The following is an 11,452-nucleotide window of genomic DNA, read 5'->3' as shown; positions in this document are numbered from 1 at the left end:
CAACCGGATAGCACAATAAATAAACAAGGAATGTTCAGTTTCATTCCTCAGAAATCATTTAAATGACCTCTCCAGTGCTGGTTTGTGTTTATCAGTCTAACTATCAGGAAAGGGGACGAGAGAGGAAGCAGCTCCTGCGTCACGGGCTCCAGTTTTCTGTGGACGCGGGCTCATAGCTGCCACTCAGAGGACGGATAGAAGCGTCTTTACTGATTCATTATGTTACAGTAGATTTGTGCAGGGAAGCCTTAAAGCCACTTAAGGCTGAACATTTTAATGGGTTTTAATTACTGCGTAAAGTCGACATTCACTCTGTTCATGCAGCAAAACATGAGAGAAACATTAACATACAGAGAACTTAAGTAAACATTGAATAATGAATTTTCCCCCACTGTCTTTTTTCTTTCCCCTTTTATTACTTCTGACATAATTATCTCAGTCTGCAGGCAGCGGTGTGTTACAACACAAAAACATGTCCATATTTATCATCATAAAAAGTGCTTTTTGTTTCTGTTTTTTCAATCATATCTTAAAAAAAACATCTTTATATTTCATAAAAATACAAAAAAGCATAAACAGTACGATACATATAAATGTGTTATAAATGAATATAAAAGTATTTCAGCTTTCAGTTTCCTCTGCGTGCTGAAGAAAGCAGATTCTCCCAGAAAAAATGCTCAGATTACTACTTTAAAATCCTCATATACTGAAAAATTGTATTAAAAGAAATTCTTGCTAAAGTCCAGCTGGGATGTCTGTGGCTGATATTTTCTCCTTAGATGTCGATGAGGTGTAGCTGTTAATGGTTTGACTGGGGGACTGTTAGTTAGCGGGGACCAGCAGGATGAAACCGTCTTTACTCTTCTTGAAATCGGCGATGGTTTGACCGGCTTTGGTCTCCACCGAGATGTTCTTGGGCTTGCCTCGCATGTGAATCTCCAGACCTGAACGGCAAACCTTCACAGGAAACTGGACTTTTTTCACCCTGGAAGACAACAACGCAAACATTTGGGTTTCAATAACTTTGCCAGAACTGATACGTGATTAGCTGATGGTTATCATGGTTACAGGGACCAGGATCATTCATTAAACTGCTGGAATATTGATCTGGTCAGTTAAATAGCAGAAGATGTTCAGACACAATTGCTCAGTGGGAAAATTACAAGGAGGTTTAAAACATGTCCACATCCATCCATGTCCATATACGGGCTGTAGAAATCACTTTTATTGCCACTTATATATTATCTTGGATATTAGACGAAAATATGAAGCTGCTTTTGATTCACTTGGAGACAGACTTTTTGTTAAGCCTTTTTTGACTGAATTCCCAGATGCACAGATATAAAACTAACTTTGATCTTTATTTCATTTTTACCCAGACATTAAAATACAGGTCTACACAAGCTAAGATTCAAGAGTCCCAAACCTGCCCACTGGTGCGTGGGTTTTAGGAACATTGCATTAATTGCTGCTAATCGAAAATCTTGGGATACCAAAATTGCAGTCTGCTCCTCTTAGAAGTGTGTTTTGAATGTCTACCGCAACAAGACTACAACATTTCCAGAGCAAGTCACAAAGTAAAAAAAAGAAAAAAAAACCCAAAACTGAAGCATCACCACAAAATATTTGTTATTGATCACCTAACACCTGGCTGTTTGCTGAGTTCTCCTGATCAAAGCAGTATCCAGCCCCTCTGCTGACAGCTGGGGCATGAAAGTGTGCCTGGGCTCGCTCGGCTGCTGCACAGTCAGCTGAAGATGATCCACTGTGAAGTCGCTGCTTCCTCCTCGACCCCCGGGGATCCCGCAGCCTCAGCGTGGCTGCCTTGACCCCGCTGCTCCACCAAACACAAGCTGGCCCAGCACATGGCTGGATCTGTGCAGCATGCTTATAAAGACTCTAACACTGAATCCACCTACGTCATAGTCAGAGGCCCAGGGGAGTTTAAGGCTCAGACTCCTGCTTGTAAGAATGTTTCTCTTGCGAATGTATTCTCTCCTTCTCCAATCAGCAAACACTCTCAGTTTCAATTCAAGTTAATGGCTTTAAAAAAGAGATGAAAGGCAATATTTACATAATGACTATTTGTGGATGCCTCTGAATATTGGTAATGCGACTGATGATAAAGGCTGGCTTGTAAAGATAAGCCAACTTGGCAAGCTTGAGGTTAGTTTGGCAAGACAGACGAATGTGTTGTTTCAAAGTGTTTGTGTCATCTTCTCCCCAGACTGCATGGTCGTCTTCAAAAATATGGCTGGAAATCATAAAGGATAAAGTCCCATTTTTGGGAAGATTGCATAATTATTGTTATGCAACAGTGCTGGCAATCGTTGGTGCAAATCTGAGGAGAAACACCTGAAATCTTAGATTTTAAATATGCAGTTTATCATAGTGTTATATAAATATATAACGCTATGTACATTAGCGGAATAGAGATAGGAATAGGGTGAACTGGATTATAAGTATGCGGTAATGCTTTTGTTTTGGAAGTGCTAGGTTTTTGTGTGTGCATTGTGTTTTAACCCTTCACCAAACTCTGGGGACCTCCCATAAAGTCGGTTAAAAGTACAATAAAAAAATTCTCCTGCATATTAAATATAATTTGAGGCTTTGCCCCCTGGCACTAGATTGCATATATTGATTGCAACGTCCTGATCCAACATTGTTTGGACAAATATTTTTGCCTCCAATTAGGCTCAGGTTCATGAATACTCAAGTTTGTCTTTGACAAGCAAGAAAAATGTTTTTTTTCTGGAAGTGGTATTTGCTGGAACTTTCAGTTTTACCTCATTTGTTTGAATTGTTTCAAAGCAAAGACAAGTCTGTATTGAACATTTAAAGATGATGATTAGCATTAAATACATTTAACTTTCATTTTCATGAAACTGGTTGTCAAGTTTTTACTATAGCTAACCAACATGATTAGACTAGCTTATTTGCTAGTTTAGCAAATGAATTGATTTGCTGAACTAGCAAATAAGCTAGTTCAGCTAGCAAATAAGCTAGTTCAGCTAGCAAATAAGCTAGTTCAGCAAATTAATTTTCTAATTCATTTGGTATAAACTAATCATGAAGTTTTTGTTTAGCCTAGCTGATGGTATTCAGGTTTCTCATGTGATGTCAGAGGCGCATTGCGTGCATGTGTGTACTCCCTGATGGGTTGGTGAGTGGTTGCTGGTTGTCACTAGGCCAAATAATAAGAGTGCTTCACCAAAAACCTCCTTTTCCCTGTACTTTAATGTCTAGCAGATTGTCAAGGTTCTTCATGGTTTGCATGGAAGACAGCGGGTTGTCTGCAAACACATTTGCTAACTTCTAGTTGAACTAGAAAAAAAATTGCAATGGACAACATATGTCTTAGTGCTGTAGCCAAAATGTTAAAAAAGTGAAACTTTTGCTTTGAAGGTAAAAGGGCTTAATTTCCTGTATTAGCTGCTTATATTATAACATTTATAAGAGAAAATGAAGCACGGTCACTCTTTTATAACTATACAAAACTCATTAAACACATTAAGCTATCAGAGGTGTGACATTTTACTTTAAAAAACAGCTTTATCCAGCACACAAAGATTAAACAGAAATGTCTCTTTGTTAAGACAGTTCTGTCACTACCTCGTCACTGATGTGAGCCTGGCAGTTACAACTTAGTCATGTGGATTCAAGGCCTATTCTGATTTAATTAAGTTGATTAGCTGTGCAGGCTAATGTAATAAAATAGTGACTGCCTTCCATTTATGTTTCTATTTAAAAACCATAACAGACAATTACAGAGAAATGCAGCCGCACTCTGAATAAAACAAAAAGATTATCCGGTGGAAAACCTCATATTTGGATCAGGTAATCAAATTGCTTAAAAATATGTTTCAAGTCAATCAGTGGGGACATATTTCTTGAATTTTCTGACGGAAACTGAGATCTCTATTTTTAAAGTTGCAGATGCATTATTTGCTGTGCTCTTTCTAAAAGAGTTTGACCTCAGTCACTGCAATTTTCCAGAGCTGTGATGCTATTCATCATGAATCACCCCAACAGGTGTGGCCCTGCTGTTTTTTTCTCAGCCAAGCCAACCCTGCCTGGCTGAACCCCCAAACCAGCTGTCCAGCCCTGCTGGACTATGATAAACCTGACACAAAAACCCACTGACCTCCAGAGAGCTTTTTTAATTTGTGCACAATGCTGACCTCATCGTAGCACTACCAGAAGTGAAACCCAACTCCGGCAGCGCACATTGAGAAAAGCCTCTGGCTGCGCCTGAGGACAGTGGATGACAGGCTGCAGAGGCCTGTGAATTTTTCTGCTGCAGCAAGAGAATTTTGTTTTAAGGCTGAGATTGTCCACAATAACCAGACTGTCCTCCACCAATAGAAATCGGCCCAGATGTTGCTTGTGCAAACATTTAATGTTCACAAGCACTAGATGGGGAACCACCTTTAACTAGGAGGTCATTGGAGGACCTCACTTTGCAAATTCATTAAAAAAAAAGAACAGATTAGCCATCTTTAAGTCTACATAACATGTTTTAGATAACGTACATAGCAGGGAAGACATTCTCTCAAGGTGCACAAGAGGATTAAAGAAGTAACTGCGGACTGGGACAGATAGAAGTCACTGACCGGGTGCACGATTTCTCAACACATTTCCATTTTTTTCCAACTTAAATGATGCTTTAAAGCTGCACAAAGCATGTTGTTACATTACAGCCAAACCTCCCAGGAAGCAGTTTGGGGTGGATGGATCGGTGTACAACCAAACCGTCAATGTCTGACACTGTGGTGTCCAGCCTGTGGCCTTTAACCAACAATTACCACGACCATGACCCTGCCCTAACCAAACTGTTTCATTTACCTAAACCCACCCTTTAGACAACACCCTTATGAATGATTAGTTTGTTTTGATGTATTGTTTTTTGCAGTTATGGACTGCTGGATAGTTTTTTTTAATATATTAAAGCTTCTCACAATAATTTTGTAGTTTTGAGTAATTCAGACTACAACTATTTAACAGTTGTTTTTTTAAAACAGACAAACTGCTCAGACAAACAATCCAGATTCTGGCCAGATTCTTGCACAAACCTGTTGCCCAGTAGCCAGAAATGCATCCTCATTCGCTCGGAAGTTTCTGGCATGTTTGAAAATATCACCACAAAATCACAGATGCTCTCCTATCAGCCCTGATTTATGAGAGCAGCAGTGAGCGAGAGTGAGAGCGGAGCTGTATTAAATGTAGCGGAAAATAAACAACATGGTGGCTTTAATTTGATTTGATTCGTTTTCTTGTGTAAGGTCGCATGAATATTGATTTCAGGTGTCTCCAATCTTGTCTCACATCTATTAATGAGCAACAAAATGCCAAACCCCCCCCCAAGACAGAGACAGTTAAGTGGTTTGAGGAGCTCTTGTGGTCTGAGTTTACTTGGGTGAAGGTTTGATTCTTTTATTCTCTTTGAAAACCTTCAATATTAGATGTTAGCGTTCTCTGTCTGTACTGTGCAGAAAATAAAAAGAAGGCCCAGAAATGCAGCTCGACCTTGACATAAAAGTGAACCTGTTGGGATTGGCTTTTTTTTCTTATCTTCTGTTATATATAAGGTCTAAAAAGGCTGTTCAATCTAAACATGGCTAAAAGAGGCCAGCATGTTTATAAAAAAAATGATTGCTAAGTTTCAGTTTTTTTCTATTCTTGGCTCTGTATGATGTCAACAAGAGCTGATGTCTTTAATGTAATCATCTGTGAGCATCTTTACCTGCAGGAGGGGCAGTTAGTCAGAGGATGGTTAAATTATAGCTCTGTCAGTAGGATGACAACCTCCTTGCTACTAGGCTAAAGCGGCAGGTTGCCTGATGACTGCATTAAGTTTTTTTTTGCTTAGGGAAACTGATTACAAGCTGCTGCAGTGACCAGTTGGTTGTAAAGTGACTGCACAGGTCAACTGGTGGAAGACAACCGGTCTCCAAACAATCGTGCCCTGAATCAGACTGGCCGTAATCACTCTCCAAAAGACTGAGAAAGGTTTTCAAATCTTATTTATAAACCCAGGGAATACCAACACGATGCTATCAATCTGAGTCATACTGCACCAATAAGAAACACTCGTCTGTGCTGCGCCTCTTTAGGTGATTCAACTGGTTGCAGACTATTTGGGTTATATTTCTATATGATAACAAGATTAAAGACATTTCTGTTTATGATTGGACGGTTAAGACATATTATGACACACCCCATTGCATGTAATGTGTTGATGTTAGTGTGACTCAGTCTTATTGCCATTTTATCAGTGCACCAAACTCACTTTGAGGAGAGGTCACATCTGGTCGCCTTCTTCAACAAGACTGCAAAGCTCACTGAACAAGGTCGCAATAATTTTGTTTGGGCCACCGTCTCCAACCAGTGTTTTCCAAATGTTCATACAGAGAGAAGCTAAAGCAGCTTGTCTCTGATAAACTGAGGTGCTGCACCAAGGCTTAGAGTAAAGTAAATAAAGATTATTTTAACTTTGAGCTGTGGACAAGCTTCTCTATCACAGTCCACAAATAAAAAAATATGCAGCTGGTAATGAACAGAACCAGTCGTCTTTTGTTCTTTCCTCTCATGAAGAAGACTCACACCTCAGGTTGTTGTGAACGCTGTGTGGCTAAAACAGTCACCATGATTGGAAAGCGTTAGCAGGGTTACACGTGCTGCTCTCACTGCCTATGACAGGAGGAGTGAAAAGCTGTTCAATAATAATAATAATTTTCCATCCATCTTTTTTTATATATACAATTTTTTCACATATTTTTAAACAAAGATGTAAAGATTCCCCTCTGCAAACTACCCATCGTAGTTGTCATTGTGATAGCTTATTTTATGAACATCTCCCCTTTTGGTATTGAGTTCAAAATGTCCTCCATGGAAATCATAAAATCAGTGACACATATTAGGAGACAGTCTGTACGGGAGCAGTGGGATGTGGTATATAAACATGGTCCACAGGCTCCTGTCTGCAAAAACGTCCTCATGCTGCAGTCAAATAATTCATGGAGACGACGGTGCAGACAGAACTGGGACGAGCAGCAGCTCCTGGAGGAGCCCTTGGACCCTCCACTCCTCATCTCATCTCCCCTTTTTTTCTGCCTCCTCCTCCCCCTCTTCAGCTTTTTCTAGGATTTCTCCCTGTCATCCCCAATATGATGCTGGATGCTGATAATCTGATGTGAGTACATGCCTCTGGTGTCTCCATTATGGAGACTTACAGGCCATTTCATTTACAGCTGAGCTGCATGTGTAGTGAGGAATAGCCAGTGAGCCTGCTGAAACACAGGGCTTCTGATGCTGTGTGTGCCACTGTAGGAAAATCAGATCAACAACAACACTCCCATGCAGCATAGCTCAGAGGGAGTAATGTGCCAACACAGATAAAAGATGCTTCTAATGTCTTTTTACACCGTTTTCTTTAGAAACAGTTTGTCCTGCTGGAGGACACTGCTCAGTAAACTGAATATTTTATAATATTATCAGAAGCTTCTCTTCACTTTAAACAGAAAACGGGGATCAGTGCCTCCAAGGGACAAGCGGTGACACAGCAACCACGATTAAATCATGACTGATAATTAAAATGTAACTGCTGAACAATAAAAAGATTATCTGTCCCAAGGAGACAGAAGCATGACACACTTGTATGGGATATGCACAGTATGATTGAAACATCACCTGCATTTATGTTTATGAGCCTGTGTGTCTGCACCGCTCTGCCATCAAGACTTGGAGCTGATGAATACATATATCGACTGTTAGTTTCACTAAAACAGACTGGAGAGAAGACCTCAGTCTATACACGCATTGACAGAACTATGACTGGGAAAAAGAGCGCATGTCTATACGGTGGATGAATATCAGCTATTTTATTATGGCCAAATAAAAACTGCGCCACCACGACTTATAGTTACAGCTGTGGGTGGATGCAAATCAGCCTGCTTAATAAGATAATCAGCTGAATGGAAGCATCTGATTCAGGACATCCCCCAAACTTCACCACTAACAACAGCTATTTTTTATTCGCATAAGGCGAGTACATCTGAAGTTCATCAAACAGCTTTATGTTAAATAATTTCATAAAACATTAAATCATAAGTGTGATTTGCATTTTTAGAAAGCTTTGATTTCAATTCACATGCTGACTAGAAACCATGTGCTTGAGAGTCTAAGGAGCTTGGAAAGAAAAGCGTCTGGACTTCTTTGAGTTGCTTGAAGACGTTTCCCCTCTCATCCGAGAAGCTTCTTCAGTTCTAAGGGTCAAATGGTGGAGAGTCCCAGATTTAAACCCAGTGGGAGTTTCCCAATCCAATTTTCGGATGAGAGGTGAAACGTCTTCAAGCAACTCAAAGAAGTCCAGACGCTTTTCTTTCCAAGCTCCTTAGACTACGTTGACCTGGATGACTGAGAATTTTCACAGACACCATGAGCTTGAGAGTTTATAGTAGATGGACTGTTTTATTTTAGCCTTACATTAAACTAAAGCACCTTCCACACCATGTGGATTCACTTTTTCTGTTGTGCCTTTAAGGTGGCAGTGTGGGTACTGACAGCTAAATTTATGTCTATACAAAAGAAGTCAACACCTCCATCTGAGGTGATGCAAAACATAACAGATGCCATCAATGTTGCTGTGCTGCGATGGTATCATGGTGACTAGCTGTGACCCTAAAAGATGGATGCAGTCACAAATGAAACTAGACATGACGTGTAAGGCGAGATCTGATGGCGGCTGCATGCTCACTGGCTAATGACTTGTGACTAACTGATCCTTAGCCAATGATCTTAAAAGGTTTACCATACTTTAAGTCTAATGGGGACCATAACTTAAAAATAATGTTCAGTGTTTCAGTGTGACCTGAAATTAATGATTGAGCTCATGAACTTCGCTATAAATATTTATACAGTTTTAAGTGTAAGTGGTTTAGCCCTCTAGAGTCGAATCAAATGACCAATTAAAAACGATGTGGCAGCAAGATACACCATCGCTGAGTCTCCATTTCAACGTATGTTATCGTATGTTACGACAGTGATACTGTGATTTTTAGGATTTGTATTTAGTGTTGTTGTTTTTTGGTTTTCTCGAATTTTTGTTGCGAGGCAACTTCTGAATGTCACAGACGTTGGACAAAGAGCCACCACAGGCAAACTGTGCAAGCTGTCTCCAGGTGGGAACCAGAAGGAGTGATGAACTGTGGAAGTGTCAGACCTGTGACAACTGTAAAGTCAGGTTGTGCAGTTTTTAAAGGTAAATTCAAGTATTCAAAAAAGCCACTTGTGCCTTTGCCCCTATGTGACTGTGCACCACCTTCCATATACTATGACCCCTGTGAGGATTTTTAATTTATCCTCTCCCAATCTGTCATCTGCCCATCTTTCCCTCGTCACCACGACTAATCTTACACTGTGCAGTTTATGTAAAATCTTAATTAACTCAAGAAGTCTCAAACTGTCGAGCTGCAACAACAAAACATAGTATTTTGCTTAAAGAAACCCCAAAAAGTACACAATAAAGGAGGAAATGCAGCGTCTGTTGGTTGTTGCTAATTCTCTGAAGTAAAGAGCTTGTATCAGAGGCCTGTCAGATTAGATAACAAGCAGAGAGAGCGACAACGTCTGCTCCTAATGATCCCACAGACCCTAGACAACATCAGACTGTCAAAACACACAAATTCTCTTGTGCAGCCATAACTTTCACTTTCCGCTTCCACCGCACATAAACACACATGAACACACATAGCCTGCAGATAACACTTGGGTGTGTGAAAGAACAGGCAGAAACCTGCAAAAGAAACAACAGCTTGACACCTGAAGTCATGTAACGGCACCTTCCATCAGACACTGTTAATGAGAACTTTTTGCACTGTGCAAAAGATCAGAAAGGTTTCCTCTTTTTCTTCTTCTCTGGCAATTTCTTTATCTGAATCCTCAGGTTTAGGAAAAACCAGTTCTTTAACTACACAGGTGTGCACAGACTGACCGAGCAGAGCAAAATCTGAGCATGCTCTAAAGGAACTCCAGGTCCAAAGAGGAGGCAAAACTGATGAAGGCATGTTGGACGACCAAGATGAGATGCTTTAGTTCGCAGACTGTGAACTATGTATGCGCTACACAAGATGTAGTCTGTCTATGTTCAGCTAATCTGACTGAACTTAAAGTCTCTTGGTTACTTCCTCTCCCACTCTCCTTTCCCTTTGGTCTGTGTGTTTTTATGAAAAAGATTCACAAATAAAATTTTCATGCAAGTGGGAAAAATTTCAGATCACGCAGAAGCATTTTCACAACACTTCTTGCCACCCTGGACATATTTGCATTTAATTGTTTCTTTCCCATTCACTTTGTATCCAGTTGAAGCTGCACAACTGAATACAGTATGAACACTCGGTTGTGATTGGAAACGGGATTAAAGGAGAAGTTTGCCATTTATAAAACCATGTATTTGGTTCATGATGTTAAAACTGGTCTCATATTGGTGTCAGTTTAGTACATCTGAAAATGTTTAGCTTAGCACAAAGAAACAGAGGGAAACACATCGTGTAAGCAGGGTGATCAAAATAACCTGCAATGCTACCCATAAAAAGGAAAAACCACAGCAAATTTGGATTTCAGCCTCTCAGGCTTTTTATTCAGCTCAAGAGCACTTAAGTACTGTTTTGACCTCTGTACGCAACTCACAATTTCACCACAAATCTCAAGTTTTGCTTCTGTAACTTTGGATTCAAGCCAAGCAGATTTTAATGTTACAGAGCCAAACAGCAATTTTGATTGGACGAACCCACAGTCCCAGCCAGAAGGCAGAACATCAGTTCAAAAGGGTGACCAGAAACATGCTCATTTTTGTGCACAGCGAATGCATACTGCTGGATGGCCTGCACTGAAAAGGCAAAGTAACCCATTGGTTTGTTCACACCCTGCCCTGCCTGCTAAAATGTTCATACAAAGTGGACAATCGTCAACACGTCGATGAGTTGGAGGAGATCCAGCACACACGCGTGGTCAATGGACTTGTAGTTTATTTTTGTGGCTAGATGCACACAGACATCATCGTGTCACCTGTTTTTGGACTGTAGCCATACACAGGACAAAAAACTACCCAAAGACACCTAAAGACATCACACTACAAACACAAGCTCACACGCAGTCAATACGCAAGTAAAGACACTAAACAGGAACTGACATATACAATACTAACGAGAAACCTAACCTCTGAAATATAACATAACCCACAGAGCCTTACACTATGGGGACTGACTTGTTTTGGTGCAAGATGCCAATAGTCTGTAAAACAAAAAAGTGTAAAAACAAGATGCACAGCTAAACCACTTCTTAGTTTGGAGCAGTAAACTTCCTGAAGCTACTCAGATAACAGGCATTCCCTTCAACGCTACATTTTTTGTATAGATCACACACACATTACACAACATCAGTCGGTTACGATTAA

At 40.2% G+C, this 11,452-nt stretch overlaps 1 protein-coding gene across 4 annotated transcripts in view; it reads right to left on the bottom strand.

Annotated features, from left to right (window-relative positions):
* Nucleotides 1-399: 399 nt before the first annotated feature.
* Nucleotides 400-11,452, bottom strand: part of myo1g (myosin IG) — a 71,355-nt gene continuing 60,302 nt past the window's right edge. For all 4 annotated transcript variants that reach the window (XM_040020308.1, XM_040020311.1, XM_040020310.1 and 1 more), the window contains one exon: nt 400-985. In XM_040020308.1, the coding sequence (XP_039876242.1) occupies nt 823-985 (163 nt within the window). In that variant the 3' untranslated portion in view covers nt 400-822. The remainder of the gene's footprint in view (nt 986-11,452) is intronic.

The sequence above is a fragment of the Simochromis diagramma genome, unplaced genomic scaffold (genome assembly GCF_900408965.1).
Source record: "Simochromis diagramma unplaced genomic scaffold, fSimDia1.1 OVJJ01000753.1, whole genome shotgun sequence".
Classification (NCBI taxonomy): Eukaryota; Metazoa; Chordata; class Actinopteri; order Cichliformes; family Cichlidae; genus Simochromis; species Simochromis diagramma.
This window is presented reverse-complemented; position numbering and strand designations above follow the sequence as displayed.